General features: G+C 45.0%; 2 protein-coding genes across 4 annotated transcripts in view; one reads left to right on the top strand and one right to left on the bottom strand.

Moving 5' to 3' along the window:
• Positions 1-871: 871 nt before the first annotated feature.
• Positions 872-10,414, bottom strand: FASTKD3 (FAST kinase domains 3). 2 transcript variants are annotated; one of them, XR_012021661.1, is made up of 7 exons: positions 10,340-10,414; positions 8,338-9,811; positions 7,546-7,631; positions 5,183-5,357; positions 3,875-4,064; positions 2,418-2,532; positions 872-1,378 (listed from the first exon to the last, which is right to left on the bottom strand). XR_012021661.1 is itself a non-coding variant. In XM_072807366.1 (7 exons), the coding sequence occupies exons 2-7, from the start codon at positions 9,776-9,778 to the stop codon at positions 1,280-1,282; spliced, it is 1,986 nt and encodes a 661-aa protein (XP_072663467.1). In that variant the 5' UTR covers positions 9,779-9,811; positions 10,340-10,414; the 3' UTR covers positions 872-1,279. The 2 variants fall into 2 exon arrangements, 1 of the variants encoding a protein (XP_072663467.1); XM_072807366.1 differs by having other exon boundaries at positions 3,875-3,944.
• Positions 10,415-10,521: 107 nt separating this feature from the next.
• The window catches only part of MTRR (5-methyltetrahydrofolate-homocysteine methyltransferase reductase), a 31,681-nt gene continuing 15,656 nt past the window's right edge, over positions 10,522-26,546 (top strand). For both annotated transcript variants that reach the window (XR_012021660.1, XM_072807365.1), the window contains exons 1-6: positions 10,522-10,635; positions 12,425-12,587; positions 14,194-14,347; positions 16,751-16,868; positions 19,396-19,771; positions 24,934-25,056. Coding sequence is in view for 1 of the 2 variants with exons in the window: in XM_072807365.1 (XP_072663466.1) it covers positions 12,459-12,587; positions 14,194-14,347; positions 16,751-16,868; positions 19,396-19,771; positions 24,934-25,056 (900 nt within the window). In the remaining variant the exon portion in view is untranslated. The remainder of the gene's footprint in view (positions 10,636-12,424; positions 12,588-14,193; positions 14,348-16,750; positions 16,869-19,395; positions 19,772-24,933; positions 25,057-26,546) is intronic.

Here is a 26,546-nt window from a genome sequence, read left to right as displayed (position 1 = left end):
ATATGGCTTGAGTCGTTTAAAAACATGGGAATTTGGGCACAGAAATGCTGCCCAAATGGACATACCCCCCATCCTGGGACAACAGCCGTGTGAGCGGGAGACTGGCACTGGAGTGATACAACCACACACCAAGGAAGAGCTGGGGCCACCAGAAGCTGGAAGAAGCAAGAGATCTTCCCCCAGAGCCTGTGGAGGGAGTATGGCCCTGCTGACACTTTGATTTCAGACTTCCTGCCCCCAGAACCGTGAGAAAATACATTTCTATTGTTTTAGGCCGCCCAGTTTGTGGTACTCTGTGGTAGCAGTCCCAGAAAACTATCTGCAGCCCTGTTATTACTTATGATTATCCCTGTGGCAATGTAGGCCCAAGGTCATCAGTTAGAAGGGGAATGGCTGGAACTCAAACCCAGGCTAGTTTTAGCCACCATGCTCTACTCCTCAAGACTAGATTCAAATCCTCATTCATCTTTCGTGATGAATGAGATGGGTAGGACACTCGAGCTCACTGAGTTGATCCATGACCCTGAAGAGTGGGAACAAAACCCAAATGAGGCCGGTCTCGCAGGAGTGTCAGGCTGCACAGCTCAGTGGGGGCTGGGCAGGGCTAAGAGCAACCTGTCTCCCTGTCCCAGGTCACAGAAGTCCCTGGTGGAAGAGCCCGAGTGCCCAAGTCCAAAGCACTCTCGACCCTCTACCAGCCAGCCTCCTCGTCCTCTTCTCCCCGGAACTTTGACCTGACCCCCATGGGACGAGGATGCATCTGTACTCAATGGAAGACAATTTGATTCATTCTGGTTTCAAAATTCAGAAGCTTCTCTCTCCATCAAATGCCCCTCCCAAAACCCCACCCAAATAAGTTAACCTCCACGTCTTTACACTTTACAGGTTTCTTTTTATATTTGTTACAAGAGGAAACACAGGTCTTGAAAGAAAATATTCTCAGCAGCAAATGACTATCACTTAAAAATGTGATAGTGATAGACACTTAAAAATGACGACACTCATTATGTTCCTTTATTGTCCTTGGTCAATTGCTTCCTGTATAAAAGTCCCTGTAATAGCACTTATTAAATAAAAATAAAAATTTATTTTAAACTGACCCCTGAAAAAAAAATAAAAATAAACTGACCCCTGGCAAGTGTATACATGGTATAAGGAAAACTAGACCCTTTCCAGCTCACCCCAGGCCATGAGCAAATGTACATTCTTTTTTTTGTCCTGAGTCCCACAAAACGCAAATTCTTCACTATTTGCGTCCCAAAGGTGGTATTCCTTCTTGTTACCAACAAACGCCCGTGCTTTGAGGAAAGAGTTTTCTTTGCAAATATTCCACGAGTTCACCTCTTGATTTTAGCACCTCGATCTCATAATAGGGGATCTGTAAAGGGAGGGAAATACCAGACATCATCATCTGCCATGTTCTGAAATCACCTGGTGTTCTGTTTCTCAGACCCTCCCCCCTTGGCAGAATGGGAGCTCCTGGAGGGCAAAGCTCACAGCTAGTCATCATGTGCCCCCAGTACCTCCAACAGTGCTTGGCACAAAGTAGGGCTCAGTAAATAAGCCACAGAACATGCAGAGCAAACTGGCGCTCTAGCACAGAGGGAGGCTCACATTTCAGATTAGGGTGGAAGGGGAGCCTGAGCCAGGAGCAGGTGCTGAGCTGGAATTTGGATTCAGAGTGGTGGAGACCAGTCAGACGGTGGCAGCAGCATGGGCAAAGGGAGAAAGGCAAGAGAGTGTGGAGAGGGACGGGGGGCAGGAAAGAGACAGCTGAGCTCAGACCTGGGGGAGGGTGTTGTGTGCAGAGATGTAGAGGGGTTTTTGCTTTATCCTGTAAGCAGAGAAGGAAAAATAAAGGTTTCTGAACATGCACTGGTGCGTTAATTTTAGGAAAATTAGTCTGGAGATGTAGGTAAAATATGCCATGGAAAAAGTAACCAGACAGGACAGCAGAGAGCACACTGGCAGACAGCTAGACAGCCGGGGGGCTCCATGTAGCATCACCGCGGACTCCCCACAGGAGCTTTGGTAAGTGATGGATAATGCAAACAGAAATCAGGGCTGAAGCATTTAAAGTGTCGGTGAGGATCCTGGTTTTAATGGGTCATCTTTTCTATTTCTATTCATTAAATTGAAGGAAATAAAAGCAAAACAGATATTCTAATAATTTAGTAATTCTAGAGATAGAGATTAATAACGTAGTTTATAGAGAATGCAGAGATGCTTCACTTTTGGAAAAAGGAAGATTTGAATATTCTGTATATGAATTTAGAGACCAAGCCTAATGAATGAAGTTAGGATTTAAACTTGATGTAAGATTCTTGGTCCACTGGGCTGACATCCTACCTAGTACCCTAGGAGAAGCAAGTCTAAAGTAGAAATTGCTTTTGAAGCAAAGGAAACAGAACTCGTACCTGAACAACCTGATAACCAAGCAAGCGCAGGTGTCTCTGTTTAATAGCTTCCTTTCCCAATAAGTGTTTGCTATTCAGAGAAAATCGTTTTGGATCATCAATGCACAGTGCTACCCTGAAAAATCAGAGAGGGAAACTCAAAATTTTCATTTTTCATTTTTTTTCCAATTCTTTACTTAACTTCAATTTAGTTAACATATAGTGTATTACTGGTTTCAGAGATAATTTAGTGATAATTTAATTTAATTTAATTTAATTTAGATAATTTAGTTCATCAGTTGCATACAACACCCGGTGCTCATATCACCACGTGGCCTCCTCAATGCCCATCACCCAGTTACCCCATCTCCCCCAACCTCCCCTCCAGCAACCCTGTTTGTTTCCCAGAGTTAAGAGTCTCTTACAGTTTGCCTCCCTCTCTGTTTTTCTTATTTTTTCCTTCCTTTCCCCTATGATCCTGTTTTGTTTCTTAAGTTCCACATATAAGTGAAATCATATGGTATTTGTTTTTGTCTGACTTATTTCGCTTAGCATTATACACTCTAGTTTCATCCATGTCATTGCAAACGGCAAGATTTCATCCTTTTTGATGGCTGAGTCAATATTCCACTGTATACACCACGTCTTTATCCATTCATCTACTGATGGACCTCTGGGCTCTTACCATATATTGGCTTTTGTGGACATTGCTGCTATAAACATTGCGGTGCAGGTGCCCCTTCAAATCACTGTTTGTATCCTTCAGACAAATACCCAATAGTGCAATTGTTGGGTTGTACGGTAGCTCTATTTACAACTTTTTGAGGAACCTCCATACTGTTTTCCAGAGTAGCTGCAACAGCTTACATTCCCACCAATAGTATAAAAGGGTTAGCCTTTCTCCACATCCTCCACATCCTCATTTGTTGTTTCCTGACTTGTTATTTTCACTCATTCTGACAGGTGAGTGGTATCTCATCGTGGTTTTGACATGTATTTCCCCGAGGCCGATGATGTGGAGCAGTTTTTCATGTGCCTGTTGGCCATGTGTATGTCTTCTTTGGAGATACGTCTGTTCATGTCTTCTGTTTATTCCTTGACTGGATTATTTGTTTTTTTGGATATTAAGTTTGAGAAGTTCTTTATAGATTTTGGATACTAGCCCTTTATCTGGTAAGAGGGAGAAACTTAATTTTTAAGACAATCCAAAATATTTATACATTTTTAGTGGCAAGGCTTTACTTGGGATTTGGCTATTCCTGTGTGTCAGCATTATTTTCATGGAACTCATGGGTGTGCTACCTTTTCCTGTGCTGAAAGAGCACTCAAGTTTTTAAATATTGTTTATGTTACATGGAATTTCCAAAAATGGGGTGCTGCACTCTAGTGTCTTTACTTCCAGAACCATGTCCACTTTCCCCCCTTGAGGAAATAGCATTGATTATCAAGCCCGCTGAGTCTTATAAAATTTTCTTTACCTTTTATGCACATCTTCATGGACTGCAGATGGTAGTACTAATCCTTCTTCATCTAATTTAATTTCAACATCTGGTGAGAGAAGGAAGGACACATTCTACGTGTGATACCCTCACAAACACTACGCGCCTGTCCTCCTCCTCCTTCTGTTTTGAATTCTTCCACAATGCAGTGTACCAGCTGCACTGGAGGCTGCAAAGTAATGGCCACAGCAGACCATGGTGAGGATTTCGCTGTAACCAGCTCTATGATCAACTAAGTCAGCCTTAAATTAAGGAGGCTCAACCACATGTAAATCAGAAGTGGGTCCTCAAGGTAGTGGGCATGATGAGAACCTCACCTGCTTTCTCCTTCTCCTTGTAGTAAGTGGTGGGAAACTGAAAGATGAAGAAAATTTTCTTCACCCAGGGTGAAGAAAATCCTTTAACTGAAACAAGGGTATAACCTCCACAAGTCAAAAGTTTCATCACTGGGGCTCCCAGAGCCACCAGCGTTGGCAGTGCCTCCTGACCCCAACACGTAGTCTCTGGGCACAGTAGGCCCCCACCCCTTCCCTCCGTGTCCTCCTGCCATTCCTTTTGTAAAAAGAGTTCCTAAAGGAGGAGGTGAGCTAGGACCACCTGAAGCCTATATGACGCTGTCTCCTTTAAGCTGATTTTCTTTTACTTGTTAATTTTAAAAACCAGTGAAGGGGCAGAGGGCCTCAAAGTCTCCAGTCAGCCCTGTCCAACAGCACTTTCTGCTGGGAAGCACGTGTTTTCACCCCTGCTGTCCAGTGCGACAGCCACCAGCCCCCTGTGATTCTGAGTGTTGGACACAAGACTAGTGCAACCCAGGAACTGAACTCTAGATGGATTTTACATTTTAGCTAATGTAAACTTTAGCAGCTTGAGGTACTAGCTCCGTGTGTTGGACAGCACGGAGCTAGAGTACCACAGCAGCTAACAATGATCCAGTGCTTACTACACTCCAGGTATCGCTCTGCAACACTCACTTGGTCCTGACACAAGTCTGGGTCACTATACTTCTTACTCTAATTTTATAGGAAAAAAAGCAAGCAGGAAAAGGTTACTCTGCCCTAAGACATCCCACTACCATGTGGTTACCACATGGGAACCCCTGCTCCCAACAGTCTGGACTCTACAGCCTTATTGTTCACCCACTGTTCCAACAGCCTTCAGGAGAGGGCCACCTCCACTTCACATTTCCAGATCTTCCAGTGGCTACTGAGACCCACAGAAACCCACATGTTCCCAAAGAGGACGGCATGCCAAGGCTGGTAAGCAAGGACAAAACTCCCTCCTACTTACCTATTGTGTAACAATAGGGTGTTAACACTTTTGAGGCAAAATACAATCTTGCTCCCAAAAGGTCAATTAGTCCAGTCTTCACAGATCTGAAAAGCTGAAAATCCACAGGTGTTTCCAGAGAACAGCACGGAGTAAGAAATGACCTCACTTGATATTTAGAAAGAAGTTTCTGGCCCTAAAAATTGGATGTTTAAAAATTGGATGAGAAAGAAAGATAAGATAAAAAAACAGAAAATAAAACAGGTTACCACCTGAGCATAAGTCTGATCAGAACTACTTATAGGCAGGATACTTTTCCAGGGTTAGGAACAAATATCTTCCTTGAAGTGACAACAAAAAATATTCTTATGGTAGTTCAAATCCAATACATCAATGTTATCTTTTAAAGTGTTTTAAAAGTAGTCAGTGGTCATAGAAAGAAACGAAGGAAGGGAACAACGATGCTATTACAGCTCAAGAAACGTCCCTGGAACTCTTAGAATTGTGTTAAGGGCCTTGAGGACACTCACGTTTTTAGTAAAGGACAAAATGATACAGGTGATGTTTCACCTTAGGGAGAAAAGGATAGCTATGTAGTAAATGGTGCAACTGGTAATCCAACTGGAGAACCCTGTGAAAGTTCTAGCATATACCATGGATTACCACAAATTCCAAGTGAGTTAAAGAGCTAAATACAGGAAGGGAAATGATACTTTTAAAAATTTAGTAAAATATTCATATTATTTTAGGAGTGGTAAGATATTCTGGAGAGAGCAAATCCAGAAGTCATAAAAGATAGAAAGATTTCACTACAGAAAACTAAAAGGTTTTTGTATAGCAAAAAGATATAAACAGTATTAAATTAAAACAAATGAAAAAATAAGAACTACAGGGGCACCTGGGTAGCTCAGTCAGTTAAACATTTGACTCTCGGTTTCAGCTCAGGTCATGACCTTGGGGTCCTGAGATCAAGCGCCCCTTGTTGGGCTCCGTGTTCAGCATGGGATCTGCTTAAGTTTCTCACTCACACTCTGCTCCCCTCTCCCTCTGCATATATGTGCACATGTGCTCTCCCTCAAAAAAAAAAAAAAAAAAAAAAAAAGACAAACTACCCAATAGGAACCGGAGTCAGGAGGTCACAAGAGGATTTGTAGCAAACATGCATGAACCAATAAGCACTGTGATGAAAGTATGTTTGACTCATTATTTTTCATTAAACAAGTGACATGGTTGTCTTTTCCACGGAGTCAAATGACAACAATTAAAGGACCGATAACACGCAGCAAGAGAAGAGGCAAAGCCACAGCCATCTTCATTTCCTGCAGGACAAGGGACATGTACAACCATTAGGGGCAAAAGTGTGTAGGTAACGCAGTTATCTCACTTTCAGGAATCTAGTCTCTAGATTGAAAAACAAAAAGGCTCCAGTAGGGAAGGACATGTAACAATGTTTACTACAGCCCGTTGACAGAGAGAAATGCTGGGAGAAACCTGGAAGTCCAACAATGATGGAATGGAATAAATACCTGGAAATAGCATGCCCTTCTTAAGAAGAATACTTTATGTATTGCCCCTGGGAGTGTACATGATGTGCCAGGTGTATAAAAGCACACTGTCCTTGCAATAGCCCCAAGCCTAGGCATGAGAGAAACAGGATAGTGTTTGTGCCTGTGTGCACAAAAAACTGCTGCCAACGCTGCTCCTTCAGGGATGGAAGGCTGGGGGTAAGTAGCACTGGCTTCTATGTACCTTAGCACTATTTAAGGGGCTTTATAGCAAACAGGGGTATCTTTCCATTCTTACACACTACTCTGAAATGAGCTATGCTTAAAGGTGATTCAGTCTAGCCCAGGGACCAGGCAGGAGTGAGCAAGTCTGGAGGTGCTGTCTGTTATCCTATACAAGGTGCCTGAGTTAAGGCAGGAGAACGAATCTGTAGAGCACTAGATGGGGAAAGACAAATTGTACCTAACCTAAACCCTATCAGAGATGAATGAAACTTCTGGCTTGGCTTAAAAATGTTCTCAAAATAATTTAGGATTTGCTCAGTCCAGGGATTCATACTTTTGTATCTAACAGCTATGGAAGTGCTAAAGCCCTGCATGGCCCTCAGCATGCATCCAGGGCACTCTGACTGCGGCACTTGACAAAATATTCCAGGACAGCAGGAAATGGGTCCTTCAAGGACAAGCCAACAGGATTGGGGCCAGTTAATCTAAGAAAAGGCTACCTGGTGGCAAGTAACTCCAAGTGGATGCAAGTTCTGCCCTCTGGTGAGGTTACTGAGACAGATCCAAAGAGGAGAAAACTTAAAAAATTGGGGGGTGGAGGACAAAAGAAAGCTGTCCCCACAGGGAAATAAGGCAACACACCCACGCTCTTACCTTATAGAAAGGGCATTCTAGGACTGAGGTTAAGAATAGTTGGGTCAGCTGTGCGAGGCTCAGTCGGTCCAAATACAATTCTTCACCTGAAATAAAAAGCATTCCAGTTGTAGTTAGGTTTGGATTTTGGTATGTGTGACCCAACAAAGGAACATCCAGGAATGCACAATGAACACTAATGACTTCGGCAGCCATGTACTTGTACAGGACCCTGGATGAAGAACTTGTCAGAATTAATCATGCCTTCTTGCTTGCCATCAGTGAGATCTCATTTTAACTTCCAAAGAACTCAGGTTCTAAACTGCAGAACATAATGAAAAGTTAGAGGTATGTTAAAATCCATGAGAATTTCCTTTATTTTTTTTTTTTATTTTTTTTTATTTATTTATTTATTTTTTTTTTGAGAATTTCCTTTAACTATGGAGATAGGGACACCTAACACATCTGGGTGGCCATCAGTGAAGATGACCAACACTATCCTTTCCAAAACCAAGAAGTCTACAGTTGCTCTTGTGGCTTCTGACATGTTGTTCTCCCAGTGCCAGGTCACATCCCTACACAACTCCTGGCTGGCAGTCTGTTTACCTGAAACTGTTTTCTCTGTGTGGTGTTCCATCATTCTGGAACTCTGTGCTCACACTAGCACCTGACACTTCAGACCTCCTCCTTCGGTTATTACGGAAGTGAAAACAAAGGCAGCGTATTGCTCAGTACACAAGTAGATACACGACTTGAAAACCTCACACGTTCCAGGGCTACTTTTCCCACCCTCAGAAGTTATAACCAACTCACCTTGCAGCTTTTGAAGAAAATGAGGGCTGAATATTTTTGCCATGAAATTGACTGGATGGCACTCAATTAGCGAACACGAATGGAGAATTTTCAATAGTGTCTTGGGTGGGAAATAATGGAAATGGGTGAGCAACATATTTTCCAGCTTTCTAAATAAAGTAGAGGCATTTGGGGGCAAGTAATTGAGTTTTCCAAATGGTTCTATTAGCTCAGAAATCTGGTGAGGTGAAAATTTTTCTGACTGGCAAATGAAAGTTTCCGCCACTGCATCGAGGATGGGTTTTGAAAGGATCCGTTTCCTACTACAGTACTCCATGACTTTGCTGACAACGTCAGGACCCAAAGTGAGACACGCAGAAGCTACGTGCTGCTCCAGGGCTTTTGTAAAAAACCTGTCGTTGTGCCCAAAGTATATGAAAGCCTCTAAGACTTTTCTGAGCTCCTCATTAGTAAAATGAGGGATATGCTTCACAACAGATTTTCCCAATTTTATAAACAGAGGAAGTGCTTGAGTTTGATCAAGAACCACGAGGGCACCGAGCATCTGGCTCATCAATGCAGGACTCAAACTGTAAACTACTGACAGAGAAAAGGTGTTGATCCTATTTAGAAATGCCTGGTGTTGGTTTACTTTTACAGTACAAGCCTGCAGTATTCTATAAAGGGTCACAATATCCTCAGGGGTAAATTCTTCCAATTTTTCACCTTGCAGTTGACATATAATCAGTTCTAGCGTCGCACAGCCTGGACCTTGAAGTTTAATCAGACTTTCCCCAAGAATACAAAGACTGTGAACTTCCAGGCCACCCCTTTGGAGACGACGCTGGCATTCCGCCACCAGGTTCAGTAACAAGCTACTCTGGGGATCCGCGTGCAACAGAGTCAGAGCTTGCAAAGCCGTCACCAAAACAGGGTCTGGCAGACTCGAGGATTCCCGTTCAAGCTGAACGCATAAGGCTTGAAAGACACTATTCTTCAGTATCTCTTTGGGCAGCTTTTGATCACCATCTTTTCTTTCCATGTCACAAATCCGCTGTAAGGCCCCTGCTGCCAGAGTATCAGGCAAAGCCTGCAGCGTACTTACAAAGCTTAACACTTCTTCTGATGAGGTGAGGTGGTTTAGTCTCTCGTAAAACGTCTGCTCATCCACCCGGCTAGGGTTTTGTTCGGGCGTATCCCAGTCGTGGGCTGGAGGGAACACCAGCTCACCAGCTGGATGGAGGAGGTCGTTCCCATTCTCTGAATGGAACTTCTGGCCGCAGGCGTGATGGAACCTGACCCTGACAGGCTCCGACGGTAGCGGACAGAACCACGGAGGCCGGCGCTCCTCGGCGATCTTGTGAACACGGCTTACAGGATGGTTTCTCAGGGCAGCCAGAGCTCCGTGTATGCGAAAGTCGGATAAATGGCAAAGGTTCCTCCGCAAGGTGATTAGAGCCATGCCATCGGACTCCCCGCTTTTCTTGATCTGTGACTAAAGGAAATAGAAAACACGGTGTCCAACACACGCTGCGTCCTCCTAGGGCGGGATCCATGAAGGCCTCGCGCCGGAGCGCAAGGGCCCAGCTCGGGAGAGCGGCTGGCCCCGCTCCCCCGCCCCGCGGCACCCAGGAGGCAGGACGAGGGCACGGGCGCCCCGGGTCAGCCGAGGGGCGGCGCCGGGACCCACGCTCCCTCCGGGGCTGCCGGAGCGCGCGGCCCGCCGCCAGCAACAGACGCCGCACAGCGACGGGTCCCCGCACACCAGGGTCAGCAGACACGCGCGCCAGCGGGTCGAGGCCCGGCCGGGGCTGAGCGAGACACGGGGCCAGCTCGGCCGAGGGGAGCAGGCCCCAGAGAAGGGAGGCGGCGCGAGGCACGGAGCGGGAGGGGGCGGCCCGCGGACACCGGGCGCCCTGGGAACCGCGTCCTCCCCGCGCTGGAAGGACCCCACGCGGGACCTGCGCTCAACCACGGGCGCCGCCACGCCGAGGACCCACGGGCGCCGCGCGGGGACACCTACCGCGCCGGGGGCCTCCCGCGCCGACGGCCGCCGCGCCGAGCAGGGCCTCGCGGGCCTCCGTACGCGCGCCCCGCCGCCCCGCCCCCCGCAGCCCGGCGCAGGCGTAGGGAGGAGGCCACGCCCACGCCCACGCCCACGCCCACGCCCGGAGCGCTGTGATTGGCCCGGTCCTTCCCCGGCGCCTCCGCGGTCCCGGGCGAGGGCGGGGCGCGCGCCGCGACGGAGTGCGCAGGCGCCGGAGCCGGGCAGGCTGTGTCCCGCGCTCTCCGGGAGCGTCCCCTGCGGTGGCCCCTCAGGTGGGACCCGGTGGCTGCCGTTCCCGGGGCGGCGGCCCGCCTCCCTCGAGCCCTCGGGGCCCGGACCAGGGCACCGGCCTCCGTGCCCCCCGCGTCCCACCTCCGGCGGCCTGGCGGGGCGCTCGCGGGTGTGCCGGGAGCCTGGGCCCCGGGGCGCCGACCCCGCGGGTCGCTGTGGGCCCCCGTGGGCGTCTCCGTCCCGGACACTTCCCTAGACTGGGGGGGGCGGGGGGCGAGGCGAGGGGCCCCCGGGCCGCCGGGAGGGGGAGCTGCTCCCGGCCTCTCCCGTGCGCGGGCCCTGCGGGGGCCGGGGGGCCGCACACCTGCTGGCTGCGGGGGGGGAGCTGGAGGTGGTGGGCTGCGGGCGTCCTGCCCCGGGGGGCCGGGGGGCGGGGGGCACTGGGGGCCGTGCCCGGAGCCCGGGAAGAGCTCGAGGTCCGTAGCTGTAGTGACCCGGGGCGGCGACCTTTGCCTCGCTGCCTCCGCGCTCCTCGTGTGCCGTCTTCGTAGCCTCCGTTTACCGGGTCGTTGGTTCAATCCGCGGATTTCTTGAGCACGTGCTCCGTGCCAGGCGCTGTTCTCTTCCCTAAGCGCGTTCCATGGTCTTAAACATGTTATCGGGCACGATTCGTTTAATTTCTTTATGGCTTCGTTTGTCCCTTCGCGTGGTCAGGTCAGGGGAGCATAAAATTACTGAGGGCCGGTTCCAGAAAAGCTAGGATTTGATCCTGGTTTGTCGAAATCTGCCCCTGCGAGTTGACGACAGTCTCCAAGTTTTATTTTATTCTTTCTAAGATTTTATTTATTTAAGTGATCCCTCCACCAACGTGGGGGCTCGAGCTCCCCACCCCAGATGAAGAGTCTCACCCTCTGGGACTGAGCCAGTCGGGCACCCACCAGTCCCCCAGCTTTAGAGACTGGATGAGTATGGAAACAAGTCTGTGTCCCATGGCTGCTTTTCCCTTCAGGAAAAAAACATATTCTGAGCTTGACTGTGCTTATATACACCCGTGCACTCACTTGTGTATTTGATAGGGAATTAAACAATAGGGTACGTAGTTTGATTGACTTCAACGCTGTGATTCCTTTATGTGGTATTACGACCATGTAGGAACAGAATCCTACACTTTCAATGGAATTTTTACTTTTTCTTTGTTAAGGTTTTATTTATTTGAGAGAGAGCATGCCCAAGAGCCAAGGGAAGGTGGGGAGAGGGAGAGGGAGAAGCAGACTTCCTCCTTGCTGAGCAGGGAGCCCGAAGTCAGCCGCATCGCAGGACTCCTGGCTCATGACCGGAGCCGCAGGCAGACGCTTAATTGACTAAACTGTGCAGACTCCTCTTATGTTTTTTAAAATAAAAATGTCTGAGGTGTATTGAGCGCCACTGTGTCTCAGCTCTGCTTCAGGTCTTTGCAGCTGGCACGTCCTTGTCTGGTGGGTACTGCTTTCCCCATTTTAAGGGTAGGGGAGCTGCAGCACAGATTATTTGAAAAGCTTGCCTGAGGTTCTGCAGTTGCACGTGACGGATGCTGGATTCAAGTGCAGGTAGTCTGACCCCAGCGTTGGATTTCTGAGCCATGGGCTTAGAGCTTCACTGCGGTATTTTCCCTGGTTTGATGAATTCTGTCTTTCTTAGACTCACTGACAGTTACTGTAACACCGAGAAGTCTATTTCATATTATATGTGGATATTGTTGGAACCTTTTAAAAAAGATTGTGAGGCAGGATTAATACCTGAGGTGTACTCCTTAGTGAAAAAGAAAATCCCTTTTTCTCTCCTGTTTTTCAGGTAATTGTTAATTTATAGCCTATGCTGTGAGGTGATGAGGAGGTTTTTGTTACTCTATGCTACACAGAAAGGACAGGCAAAGGCCATAGCAGAAGAAATATATGAAAAAGCATTTGCACATGGATTTTCTGCAGATCTTCACTGTATTAGCGAGTCGGATAAGGTAAGCGGTTACTCATTTTTACTGTATTTTATACGCAAAGTATTTTGGTTGAGAGGCGATGTTAAACAGCAAAGTAGGCTACTGAAAACCTCCATGCTCCCCCCCCTTTTTTTTAAGACAGAAATTTTGTTAACTGTGTTGTAAGATTTTTGTCTTTTTTTTTTTTTAACACATAGAAGTGTAGGTTTGAGTTAGAACGGTGTCAAAAACAGACCAGTAACTACTCCTCAATCATGGGGAAGTAGTAGTGCTTGCCTTATCTCACAGGGTGGCTGTGAGACCTAATGAGGTGGTGTGTGTGTGCGCGCGCACGTGTGTGCCTTCCTACTCACGAATCCCAGTGCCCTGTTTGTATTTCCCCAACATAGAAACCTTGCCCTTCATGTCAGAATGCCTCCAAGTGAAGGACCATGCAGTGCTTTTGTGGAGTAGAACTTAAAGTAAAAGCGTAAGGATCTAGAGAAGAGTCAGCTTCTTTAGGTCAGGGACTGCTTATTTTTATGCTCAGTCTCTGCAGAAATTCCTGCCTTAGGTTACATAAGGTCATAACAGATCTGTATTCTTCTCTCAGTTGTCTGATTGAGTTCTCTAGATTCTACTGCTTTCTACAATTCAGTCCATAGCCGTCGGCAGGAGCTTCTATATAAGCACAGGTAATGTGCCAGCCACATATACGTCAAATTTAGCTCAGTACTTTTAACAGTTACCCTGCTGGTACACTCACTCAAGTTCATAACCTCCTCTGGTCTCTAGTCCAAAAGACTAGATGTCAGCAGCACAAGTGAATTATAAACTCAGTTCATAGGAAAACCTTTATGTGTCAGGGTCAAGATGACCTCAGATGTAGCCACTCACCCAACACCACCCTCAGCAGGTCCTGTCATTCTGCAGTAACTTCAGTGTTGGCATTGCAGGCACCACATGCTAGAATATAATCTGAATCTGTTACTACAAACAAAGTTGTCAGCATCATTTAACTAGCCCTGATTTGGCCCTGTGGGGTCACATCACCACCTAGGCCAGCAGCTATTTGAAAATTAGTGAGTAGTACATGTTTGCTCTCCCCAGCTGATTGATTTCTCCAGTTCCTGACCCAGGTCTAAACAGATGGCTCTCTACTTCCTAGGTCGTGGTAGTCCTTTCCAGATGAAGGTACTTTAACAAACTGTGTCATTTTGGTATACAGCTTGTGCTGTAGCCTGTAAGCATTGAATCACCTGGTAATATGGTAGCTCAGATCCTTGTATCTGCGTGAAAGATAAGTGAATTCCTCAGAGTTATGAGCAGTGGAGCTCGTGGGATCATTAGAGATAGAGATAGTGAAGTACTCTTTTTGGAATATTTAAATTTAAGTGAGGATTAGAATAAAGAAGCTTGATCTCTGTTTATCCCCTCGGTATTCCGAGCTCCCTGGACCCTGAGGGAATGAGGGTAACATTTGCCCTTTCCCAACTTGGAAACGCTCTGTGCCCTCTGTGCTGTGAAGCCACGTGCAGCACAGATGACTGGCTCTGGGTATAGAAGACTGAGCTGGTTGCCTTGCTGATGTGTTAAGTCAAAACTATGTGCAGCCATAGATCCCTGACATGCCATCCTTGTTTTGTAGTATGATCTGAAAACCGAAACAGCACCTCTTGTAGTGGTGGTTTCCACCACGGGTACCGGAGACCCACCCGACACTGCACGCAAGTTCGTGAAAGAAATACAGGACAAGGCTCTGCCCATAGATTTCTTTGCTCACCTGCGGTATGGATTACTGGGTATGGACTGTGTTTGCCCTCTGCCTATGTTCAGCTATTACTGGTTTTAATTCTGGTATCTGAATGTATATAGTTGTATAGGTTTTGTTCTTAGTTTTTTATTTACACCTACACGTTGTATGCATTTCTATAATGTGCTGTGTTCTGTGAATGCCTCCCCTATCTCCATCCCACAGCAGCACCTCTGTGAAGCCCCTAGAGTAGCATTCTTAACCATCAGATTCAACCAGGAAAGTTTTCAGAATATCAGCTGCTGTTTCCCTACCACCCTCCACCCTAAAAAAAGCCCTGAAGGAACAACTGTGAATGCTGTTTTATTGTTTTCTTGTTTTGTTTAAAAACAAAACAAAACAAAACTCCCATGTAGATCTGATCTCCCTAAGAACCAGTGCCCTAGGATGATTTCTAATCCTAGCCACATGTCAAGATCAGTGGTGGGGGGCACCTCCAGTGATCCTTACATAATTGTTTGGAGGTGGGGCCCTGGCATCAGTGGTTTTAGAAGCTCCCTGGTCATTTTAGTAATTTTAGTGTGTATCCCAGGTTAGGAAACACTGGCTTGGAGCTCTGTAAAGTATAGGTTAGAAAACTATGATAAAGATCAGAAGGACTAGCTCAGCAAGATAGGACACTAGAGAGAGAATTCAGAGCCTATATTACTAGCTCGTGATCTATGTTCTTTGAATCTTCTTTGAGAATTATTTGGGGGGAAAGTATCTGGTAAAGATGAATTATGCTGTGATAAGTAACTGATTAGAAAATTGAGGTTATGACCCTGGCTAAGATCTGTCTTTGTATAACTTACTCAAGAGGGTATTTTAGAGGGGCATCTGGGTGGCTCAGATGGTTGAGCATCCATCAGCCATCATCCATCAAAAGCATGGTTGAGCTTTTGGCTCAGGTCATGATCTCTAGGTCCTAGGATCGAGTCCCAAGTTGGGCTCCCAGCTCATTTGGGAGTCTGTTTCTCCCTTTGCTGCTCCTCCTGCTTGTGTTCTTTCTGTCTTTCTGAAACGAATAAATAAAAAAGCTTTTAAAAAAGTATTTTAGAGTATATTTTTTATTCAAGTTTTTAAATTTCTTTATTTTCTAGAATGAACATGTATGTATTGCTTTAAAAAAATTCCTCAAAAAAAGAATCCAACTGGAGGTACCTGAGTGGCTCATTTGGTTAACTGTCTGTGTTCAGCTCAGGTCATGATCCCCGGGTCGTGGGATTGAGCCTTATTTCAGGCTCCCTGCTCAGTGAGGAGCCAGCTTCTGCCCCACCCCCTGTTCATGTGTGCATGCATGCTCTCTCTCTCTGTCTTAAATAAAAATCTTGAAAAAAAGTATCCAACCATTCTAGTCACTGTTATGCCATTTATGGCCTCACATTGCTCACTCTGTTCTTGTTGGGAAAGTACATGGAGATGATTAAACAACTGAGATATTGACACTTTTAATTTTTAAGGAAGATATTGACACTTCAACATTTTTGAGGAAGCATGAAAGCATTAGTCCATTTTCTGACCAGGAAACAGAAGTAGTTCCTCATTCACCTAACACAGAAATACAGGAAATGATTATGTTGCAGATGCACCTCTCTATGCTCTTGATTAGGGGTCAGTAATTCAGTAGAGGCCAGGTGGTAAACATTTTAAGTTTTGCAGACCATGTGTTCTTTACAACAACCACTTTGCTGTTGCAGCTGCCATAAACTGTATGTGAACAAATGGACTTGGCTGTGTTCCAACACATCTTTATTTACAGAAGAGATACTATACTTTATTTATAGAAGAGAAACTATTTATAGTGGTATTTGACCCACTAGCTGTAGTTTGCAGACCTTTGCACCAGATCAGAAAAATCTGCAAATACAGATGTTACATTTTTTTAAACTCACCTAATTCTTGTTTTAAGGTTTCCATTCTTTTTTAAAGATTTTATTTATTTATTCATGAGAGACAGAGAAAGAGAGAGGCAGAGACACAGGCAGAGGAAGTAGGCTCCATGCAGGGAGCCTGACGTGGGACTCAATCCCTGGTCTCCAGGATCAGGCCCTGGGTTGAAGACAGTGCTAAACCGCTGAGCCACACGGGCTGCCAAAGGTTTCCATATTCTTAGATTCAAGGTTACAAAAATGTGAAAATACTTCTCTTAACAATGGCCAAAAAGTGTTTTTTTTTTGTTTGGATGCATTTGATACTTCAACATTGTGAAATAGAAGACAGTTACTTAAAAAAAAAAAAAAAAAAAAAAAGAAGACAGTTACTTGCATACTTAGTATTACTTCAGAAAAAGTGAAGGTGTGTATTATTAATCAGAGCATGGGATGATATTGTTTCAAGTATTTATCTCCTCTGTAATCTTTAAATTTATATGTTACTATGTGTGCACTAATAGTCTATCTGGGCTCTTTAGGGCTGGGTGATTCAGAATATACATACTTCTGTAACGGTGGGAAGATCATTGATAAGCGACTTCAGGAGCTTGGTGCCCAGCATTTCTATGACACCGGACACGCGGATGACTGTGTAGGGTAAGAACAACGTGCTTCTCCTCTGCCACTTCCAGTCAGCCTTTATTTGTACTAGATGAAAGTTTGTGAGTTTATGAAATGTGATTTTTGACTTGGCACTGAAGATTTTATTTTGAAAGTGATATTTTCATTTTGTTAGCTTTTTTAGCCCTAGGACCACAGATCAACCTGAGCTTGATTTACATTTGTATTCCGTTGACTTTTTTAAGCGCCTCACCCATCTCCATACCTGCTAATGGAAGAATTTTGAAAGGATGCCACAGGACAGTTCTCTATCTTGAAATGTGTAGGCATTTGTAGGGGTCCACATTTTCTTTAGGAACGTTAATAGCCTTTATGTTTGTTTCTCTGCCATGTGCACAGAGTGACTGTGGGTCTTCACAGGGAAGGTGCCCAGCAGGCCGTGCTTCACTGACAGAGGACACAGACCAGGGGCCTTTAGGGATGCTACGTGCTTTGGCTCTCTCCCTTAACATCTTAATGAGCACTTGCCACGGTGCTAGGTAGAAATACAGTCCCCGTTTCCATTAGTTTACTCTTGTTTTTATAGTTCAGTATTATACCCTGTGTGCCATCTTTCAAATCCTCTTTATGTGTTTATTAAAAGATCTTATAATAGATGTTGTCCAACATAGTTTATCATTTAGCCTTCTGCTATTTCAGCAAATAACAGCACACCCACTTGATTTTTTTTTTCCTTCTTGGTGCATATATTAACTTCTCACTCACTTGACCTTTGTTTATGAATGATGACAAATTCAGCAAGTGCTTGCTTTTCTGCACAGTACCACCTTGCGTGGGTGTGCTGGGGATGCTTCTCTTCACTCAGCCCACTGTCCACATCCACTTTCTCCATCATTGGTAGGAATGAGCTGGATTTTTTCCACATCCCCAGCACACGTGTTCTGAATTGTGACAAAGCTCTACTACATTGCCTTGCATGTTTTGTCTGTCTATATTGATGTTTTTTTGTGTTTTTGGTTTTTGCCAGAATCCTGTTGCCATTAAGTGTTTTTTGTCTCATATGAGCCATTTACTTGCTAACTTCTTACAGAACCCGTTGGGCCTATCACTGAGTCCATATTTTTCTTCCTACAGAGGCTTTCAGTTTTCCTGTTTATTCACTGGATCCAGTTTTAAGATTCTGGACTGTGTTTTCCTCAACCTAACCACCTCACTTGAATTTTCCCTCTTCTAAAATTATTTTTAAGGAGATATCCTGGCTTATTGTACCAGCCAGCACATTACATTGATGGGGTTAAGAACACAGAGTGGAGTCTAGTTACCTGCTTGCAGATCCTTGATTACCCCCCACCTCCCCTTCACTGACTGTGAAATCTTGGTCATATTACTTACCTTTTGTGTGCTTCACCTTTACAACTCTGTGAAATAGGGGGAAATAGTGTGTGTTCTGGAAAGTTTTGGGGAGGAACAGATGAATTGATACACGTTGTCCTCTTAGAATAATGTCTACCCTCTACTAAGTATTTTGTGGATGTTAGCTCTCTTGCTGGGAGGGTTACCGTCTTAATATGTCTGAGCTGCAAGAATGGCATTTTAAACGTAGCTGTCATTGTGGAACCCAGAATTTTATGTACTTGCTTTTCCAAAGGCTCTGAGGGAGGGATGTGTACTAATGAGATTATAGCCAGAATCATAACAAGACCGAGGTCTAAAATATGCCTTTTCCTGTTATTTAACTTTATGAATTAGAATTTAATTGATATGTCCTTTGAATTGTGATGAAAAATGAGAAGGTTGGTCTTTCCAAGATTCTGATGGATGGTTTCTTTTGATTGTACTTAAAGTTTCACTGTTCAGGGAATATAGGGAATGTTGTTGCTGGCTTATCCTACTTTGTTTATTAGTAAATATGCTACCATATTATAAAACATACCTATGATTCTTTCAGCTTTTCTAAAGGAAAATTAGTGTGGTTTTTTTTTTCTTCCTTTAGACTCCCTGGAAATACTACCAAATGTTCAGGACTAGTTGAAGGTTTGAACTGTTTACTTAGTCAAAATACTTAGTATTAATCCAGAGTGATATCCTGGTGATACTTTAATCAATAGGGGAAAAAAAATTAGTAAATGAGCTAAGCAAAAAAAATGGTACATTTGACATATGTAAATATGTGATATTAGAGTAGACTTGGATTTGGGTTAAGTGTCTTAGCCTCATGAGAATTTTACATGCTTACTTAGAATTACGACTTTTGAAATAAAGATTACCAACTACATTTTAAGAAGCTAAGAACAATCCTATTCCTGTTACTATTACTAAAATGATTTCATTTCTTTTCTGACCGTTATGCTCATTTTATTTACAGCTAAAATGCTAATGAACACAGAATAATGTTTTTAACTTAATTATGAGTATATTATGTTTTCTGATAGTCATTATTTTTGGTGTTTTTGACATTTGCATAGCATTCTGCCAAATAGACTGCCATTTTCCTATTATATATTTAAATGGAGAACTTAGGCATTTGTTGTTTTTTTTTTTCCTTTTTTGTTATAACCATCAGTTTAGAACTTGTGGTTGAGCCATGGATTAACGGACTTTGGGCTGCTCTCACGAAGCACTTTATGTCCAGTAGAGAAAAAGAGAGGAATGAAGCTCTCAAGATGGCATCTAATGCCTCCCAAAGGATGGAACCTGTGAAACCAGAATTATTATATATTGAATCACAAGTTGAACTTCTGAGATTAGATGATCCGGGGAGAAAGGATTCTGAGGTTCAGGAACAGAATGCAGTGAATAGAGATCAGTCGAGTGCTCCGACAGCGGAATCTCAGTCCTCACTTACCCACTCGATACCCCCACTCTCACAAGCCTCTCTGAGTATTCCCGCCTTACCACCAGAATATTTGCAGGTGCATCTGCAGGAGTCTGTCGGCCAGGTAAGTGGTTTTACTTTATGCCGCATGCTATAGAATATTAACTTATCAAGGGTGCTGCTTTGTTGTTGTTTATTACATTACAACAGAGGTCAACAAACTGGCTTGCTGGTCAGATGTGGTTCACCCCGTGTCTTGGAAGTAAAGATTTATAGGAACACAAGCCTGCCTGCCCATTCACATGTTGTCTGTGGCTGCTGCTCCACTAAACTGGTGGAGTTCAGTGGTTACCAGGAGGCTGTCAGAGCCTGAGATGGTTGCTGTCTGGCCCCTTACAGAATGTTTGCCTGTGCCTTGCAGAAGTGCTTGTATTACATCTGTCTTTGAAGCAGCAGATACTTAAGAACTCAGTTTCTCTGTTATTTTGGACAATTGTTTCTCATTTTAGGTGTGAGTCAGGTGGTGGCAAGTTGCTGTGGGCACTCGGGAGATTACTTTAGCTAAACTTGAAGCACTAATTTACAGTCAGATCTCTTTTCCAGCATGGACTTTTGATATCCTGGGATGCTTCACTTTGTGGATTATTTTTTATCTTGGTAATACCTTATAGGCTAGTTTTTGCCTGTATGAAATAGTTTTCTTTTGTCAAGTGTATTTCTTCTACCAATAAAGAACTACATCTGAAACTAAGTATGTACTATATGTTGGCAAATTTAATTTAAATAAAAAAGAAGTGCCTTTAAAGTAGTCTGCAAATTTTGAGCATCGGGTTGAATAACAGCTGATGTCTGGCTACTGTGTCAGTATCTGGCATCCTGAAACTCCTTCCAGCGTGCCTAGAATAAATTTCCATTGCAGCCAATCTTTCCATGAAGAGCCACGCCCTCTTTCTTTAGAGTGGCTGATTGTGGGGTTTCACATGGGCTTTCTCTCATAAACCGCACCCCCTCAGTGCAGGATCCCTATTTGTTTCTTGATTCACTTTTAATGAAGCAAGGCTTAGACATCTGAGAGGCAATTTAAATATAACTTTCTAGTACATTAGAGCTGTTTGCCAACACTTGTTAGGATAGTGTTTTTTTTTTTTTTTAACATTTCTTTATAGTGTCTTCTAAAGGATTCAGATAAACGTGTTTATAGAAACAATTATCAGGTATTGTTTCCCACTTATGCCTCATTGTTGTGCAAATTTAAACGTTAAGTGAGGTAATTACAGGTTTGGGACTAGACCTGAGTGCCCTAGTAAACATAGGGTTGGATGGTGGGTGTGGGGCGATGGTGGGCATGGAGTGCACAGGCAGGGTGGAGAGCCCCATGTAGCATGTATGGATGTGTGTGGCAGAGGGATGTGGAAAGCGATTTACCTGCCAGGGCAGTTCAGCAGGAGGAGGCTCTGAGAACTTTTCTGTTATGGCAGGTGTCATTAAACAGGCTTCAGTTGCTGGTAATGTGGTTGAAAGATTTTAAAAATCTCAGCTAGTTAAGGCCTATTTGGGTATGTTTGCTCAAGGGATACACTTGGAAAAGGGGTTGGAAAAACATATATGTATACTTTTTTGGGGAGAGCATCCTCTTGGGATCCTCACATTAGGGAACCAAGAAGGGGAAGGGGGAGCAACACTGGACAGAGTGGGCAGTTGGGCTTTAGTGTTGGCTCAGCCAGTTCCGCTTCATACAGCATCTGGTCCCCATTCCTGGTGTCTCTTTGCCTGTGGGGTCTCCTGTGGGGTCTCTGGATCATGTGGTTATAAGCAGCAGGGCCTCTTACCATACCATCCCTTGGATTTGCCGCACAGCCCTTTCCTGCTCTGCACCCCTCTCACAGCTGGCTGTCTGTTGTGTCACCTGATGTCTGGGTCGGAGCAGTCGTCCCAGTTAGTGGAAGGCATTGCTCTAGATCCTACAGGGCCTTCCAGCTGATAAACTCTCCAGGTGAAGTGAGGTACAAGATGCCTAGTCCGTTACTGGAATGGGTGTCCTGTTACACCCCAGGATGTTGGACTCCTGGACATTGTATTTAGAGCACTGGCCCCTCGGTCTGCACAGGGCATGGGCCTTACCAGAAACTCTCATACACAAGCCACTGCTTGCACCTTTAGTCTGATTAGCAAAATGTCTCTGATGTAGTGGGCTGGTGTGATGTTTTGCTGAATGTCCAGATGTTCTGTGTTGATTCAGACTGTTAAAACAGCTGGCAGGAGCATTAACACAGTCTTGTAGCAAAATTGTAAGTGGAAATTGTTCCAAGTGAAAGTGTGTGGTCCTTTTTAGGGATAGAGATGGGAAAGAGCACAATGGCTCAGTCTTTCCAGCTGCCATGTGCCTGAGGCTATATTAATCTGCTCCAGCCCAGGAAACCATCCTGCACGGAGGCTGCAGTTGGGGCTACTGCTGGCTTGTGTTCCTTGTGGTTCATTGTCCTCCCCCAGGATCCGCTTGGGTGTTGCAGGGACCAGGTTGGTCAATTAGATGGAGACCATACCTTGTTCTATACATTTTTAGGGATGCTATTGATACCTGCCATTCCTCAGGATGCTGTATTTTTTACTTTCTGCCTTGGTGAGGGGAGAGGAAGTGTCATATTCAGAGACTTCCTTTTGGCCTCCCCACTATATAGCCCTTAACCATAGGCCAAGAACTGAGTGGACCCAGGGCACCGGACCTGGTCCAGGGCTCCTGTTTACTGCCTGGCCCTGTAGGCCCCACTCCGGTGCATGACCCATGATGACACTGGGAGTTCCTGAGTAACACATAACTTGGACCCTCTTCTAGAGCTTCCTGGGTTACTTGGTGTTCCCCTTGGCCTAGTGTACTTTTACCCTCTGAGAGAAGGACTGGGAAGCCTTATTGAGTACAATTTTTGGGGTGTTGCCAAGTCTCCCACCTTTCCTGCTCACTGATAATTATGCCTCCCTCCAACTCCCGCAGGGCCTTGCTGGCTAAATGCTCCTACCTCCCTCTCTTCTTTGGTGGTTTGGGCTTTCCCAGTGTTGGCCCAGCCTGTTAGCTCTGGCCAGCAGAGTGGCCAGCCCTGAGCAGCTTTGTGGTGCCCCTCACCAGCATTGTCCTGTTGGCCTTGGCAGTGGTATATGCTCTGGGTGCACCTGGGAACATCATCATCTGATAGATTTTGGCTCTTCGTAGTTTCATCCACTCTACTGTGTCTACTTCTGAGCCTTTTAATCCTGTCTTCTAATGTTGGCCATGGAAGTCCCAGCAGTTCTGCCTCATTTAGTGTGGACTTTTGCTTTCTCCTTGTCCTCGTAGCCATCTCTGAAGGCTGCGGCCAGGGTGTTAAAGCCAGTGTCCTAGGATAGTGTTCCCAGTTAGCACATCCCTTCTGTCCAAGTTGATGTTCTACTCTCCTTGGTCCAGGACCTTAACATTCTGTCCCATGCATACTTTGCTGGCTTCTGCTGCTGTGTGTGTGGCTGCGCCCAACACTTTCTTCAGAGCGTAGCCCCTCGCCTGTGTTAGCTGGCCCAGCACATCTGTGGCCTGCTGTGTCGTGACTCAACCCTCATTGGCCTGGCAGTCGGAAGAGATGGGATGCAAGAGTGGGGCATGGGCGCATCCTGTAGGTAGAGGTCTTAATGCAAGAAGGAAGTCTTGCTCTTCATAGGAGGAAGTCATTTCTGCAGGCTGAGCAGGTTCAAGGGAATCTAAGGATTCAAGATTATCAACCCACGTGTCCTCCCTCCGCTGCCAGGAAGCCATTCTTTGCCCGTTAGGCCTTTAGCATTCTGTCAGGCTATAAGAGATGAGCAGCTTCTTTGTGTGCTACAGAGGATGTTCTCTGGCTTCACACTTAGTGTTTAATTGTTGATTAATTTTTCTCAGTTTTTTGCATAATTTCCAGAAGTGTCAATGAGGTTTGGCAAAACCCACAGTTCTGCTGGTCTTATCAGTGCCATTTCCCCATAGATCTCACGCACTAGCTGTAGTGTACTGGCTAATTCATTCCCTTTACAGTGCACCATCCCGCTTTGCTCTTGCACTGTCACCTTGTGATCTCACCGGTGTTGCGTGCTCACTGTCAGCCAGGTGGGTAATCCAGCTCCAAACTCCCATTTTAGCCTTTTTTCTTGAAACCACTCTAGCACCGGCTGTTACAGACTGGGTTCCTTTGAATCAAACTTTATGATTATTTTTTAGGTTATCCCCTTGGGATCCTCACCTTGGGGAATGGAGGGGACAGAAACCGGAGAGGACACAGTGAGAAGTGGGCTGTGATACGTCCCAGCAAAGGCCCCAGCCACCCTCACGGGGTTCTCTGGAGCTGGGATGGCCCTTCAACATTGTCTTGATTTGGGGCAAAGGGGCTGGGCCTTTATAGTCATGGATTAATCATTGGATATGGGCTACCTTTGAAAGGAGGTGTGACCTGGAAATGCTGAAGTCCCTCTCAGAGGTGACCATGAGCTGGCCGAGGGCCCTCTGTTGACAGCATTCCCAGCAGCCTTGCTGAAGGCTGTCTTAGGTGGGGGGCATTGCTAGTGCCCCATATGTGATGATTGTCAGGCTCTAACCCTTTTCCCATTTTTTCCACATAGCCATTTATCCAATATTGACTGATTAGCATTTTGTAAGTTTCTATCTGCAACAGAACTTAGGAACATCAAGTTAGAAAAGGAGCAGAAATAGTACAATGAATTTGGCTTCTTTGCAGTTTCCCAAGGCCTGTGCTATCTAATACAGGAGCCACTAGCCATACATGATCATTTAAATCCAAATAAATAAAAATAAAAGAGTTTAGTTCCTCAGGCACATGTGGCTAGTGGCCTCTGTGTTGATCAGTGCAATGTATTGATCAGTGCAGTGGCCGCCACTCTGGGTTCTTATGAACACCTGTGCAGGGGTCTCCCAACTTCAAACATGTCCTTTCCTTTAGAATCTCCTTCCTAAAATCATACATGCATATAGTCTCCTTTTGCATGGTTTATTTGGAAGATTATTAGACCTTTATGTGAAAATGCTAATATCTGATATTTCCAGTAAATATCCCAGAAATTTGTCTAATAGCCAAGGAGTTTAAGGTATGGATAAGGTGTCTTTTCTGAAAGATTGAAAGACCATTGTTTGCAGTCATTTGCCTTAGAAAAGAATACTTAAATATCTAGGATATTTTATAAGATCATGTAGATCTTACCTAGACACTAAGTGAAGCAATGGTAAGTAAAATTGAAACTGCATTTAGTAATACTTTATCACATTTGTTTCTCAAGGAGGAAAGCCAAGCATCTGTGACTTCAGTGGATCCAATTTTTCAAGTTCCAATTTCAAAAGCAGTTCAACTGACTACAAATGATGCCATAAAAACCACTCTTCTGGTGGAATTGGACATTTCAGTAAGTTAGAGAATTTATGTCTCAGTACCGTTATGTTGTCAAGAAGTGTGGAGCCTTGTGTGTTGTTGTAGTCTGCACACTCAGGGAGGAGAGCCTCTGGTAGGATATCTGATCTGTCTGTCCTCCCCACCTCCCACCTGTTCTCTTTTCACTTCAGGAAGGGGCTAACATGAGGAGTGACCCTGGAGGTGACTCAGCTTGAAAAAATGGTGTTGCTCCCTTACTCAGGAAGCCACGAAAGAGTTCTGGAATCAGAGCAGGATTTTCCACGGGAGAAGAGGCCTGAGAAAGGCACCTGCTCGCCTGAAGTCAGCCAGCAGTTAGAAATAGAGCTCAGACCAGACAGGCCTAGAACGCTTCATTTCTCATAGTGGTGGTCCTCATTGCTTTGAGAATCTGGAAAGAGTCATGGTCCACCCCTGCTCCCCACACCCATGCCTTATGCATAAACATTTTGTATATACAGGGCCTTACATGCTGACTCTCTCAACTCCATCCATGAGCCCAACCCCTGCCCCAAACCACTAGCCTCAGTTAAGAAGCTAATTGCTAATCCTGTAACCTCAGTGCTTAAGTACATCTTCAAAGTTACTCAGCTGTATTTCAATGGAAGGCCTGAGAAGTGGGTTGTGCTTTCAGAAAAGGTTGTGTCAGGGCTGTCCATGTAGATGTCATTGAACTTCTAATAGGGGAAAAAAATGACAGGCATCAAAACTACATGGTTTGCTTGTGTATCATTGAGTAGTTTTGCTTGTGTATCATTGAGTAGTTTTGCATTCCTTTGGAACATTTTAATAATCCATATTGTTAAATATTCGTTGTACACCAAAGCATTTTGCTTTTTATTCTGTTCTATACTTTTGTCATAAAACGGTGAAGGTTGGCCAGTAGGTGGTTTAGTCTTTGCCCCTCACAGGCCAGGGCTGTGAGCATGTGGGGTCAGAGGTCTCTCCGGATCCTGCCCTTGTTCTGCATCATGTTATAAATAGCCATGAGGTGGAAGGTGGCTCCTCCAGCCCATCTTCATCACAGTACCAACCAGGTGCTGTAACTTTTATGTTTCGTAAGGAAAAATAACGTGTCATCTCTCACCCCTCCTCTTCCCCTAAAGAAAGGAAACAGAACAAATGCAGACTGCCTTCAATAGTTTCTCTCCTTCATAACGTATGTTTTCATAAGAGGGATTTTTACATTGATTGTTAAAATATTACCTAGGCATCTTTTTTTTTTTTAATATTTTTTTCTTTATTTATTTATGATAGTCACACCCAGAGAGAGAGAGGCAGAGACACAGGCAGAGAGAGAAGCAGGCTCCATGCACCGGGAGCCCGACGTGGGATTCGATCCCGGGTCTCCAGGATCGCACCCTGGGCCAAAGGCAGGCACCAAACTGCTGCGCCACCCAGGGATCCCACCTAGGCATCTTAAATGAGAAAGATTTTAACTAATGTAAAAAATACTGAAGTGATATAAAGCAAAACATTGGATGA

This window comes from Canis lupus, chromosome 31 (assembly GCF_048164855.1).
Source record: "Canis lupus baileyi chromosome 31, mCanLup2.hap1, whole genome shotgun sequence".
NCBI lineage: Eukaryota > Metazoa > Chordata > Mammalia > Carnivora > Canidae > Canis > Canis lupus.
The sequence above is the reverse complement of the archived record's forward strand: the minus strand, read 5'-3'. Positions and strand labels throughout refer to the sequence as shown.

Excerpts from the sequence above, each read along its gene's own strand:
- FASTKD3 (XM_072807366.1), bottom strand. The coding sequence starts at position 9,778 with ATGGCTCTAATCACCTTGCGGAGGAACCTTTGCCATTTATCCGACTTT. Across the intron at positions 5,358-7,545 it reads TAGAATGCCCTTTCTATAAG|GGCCAGAAACTTCTTTCTAA; the intron begins GTAAGAGCGTGG and ends TCCAATTTTTAG. Across the intron at positions 2,533-3,874 it reads CATGAAGATGTGCATAAAAG|GGTAGCACTGTGCATTGATG; the intron begins GTAAAGAAAATT and ends CTGATTTTTCAG.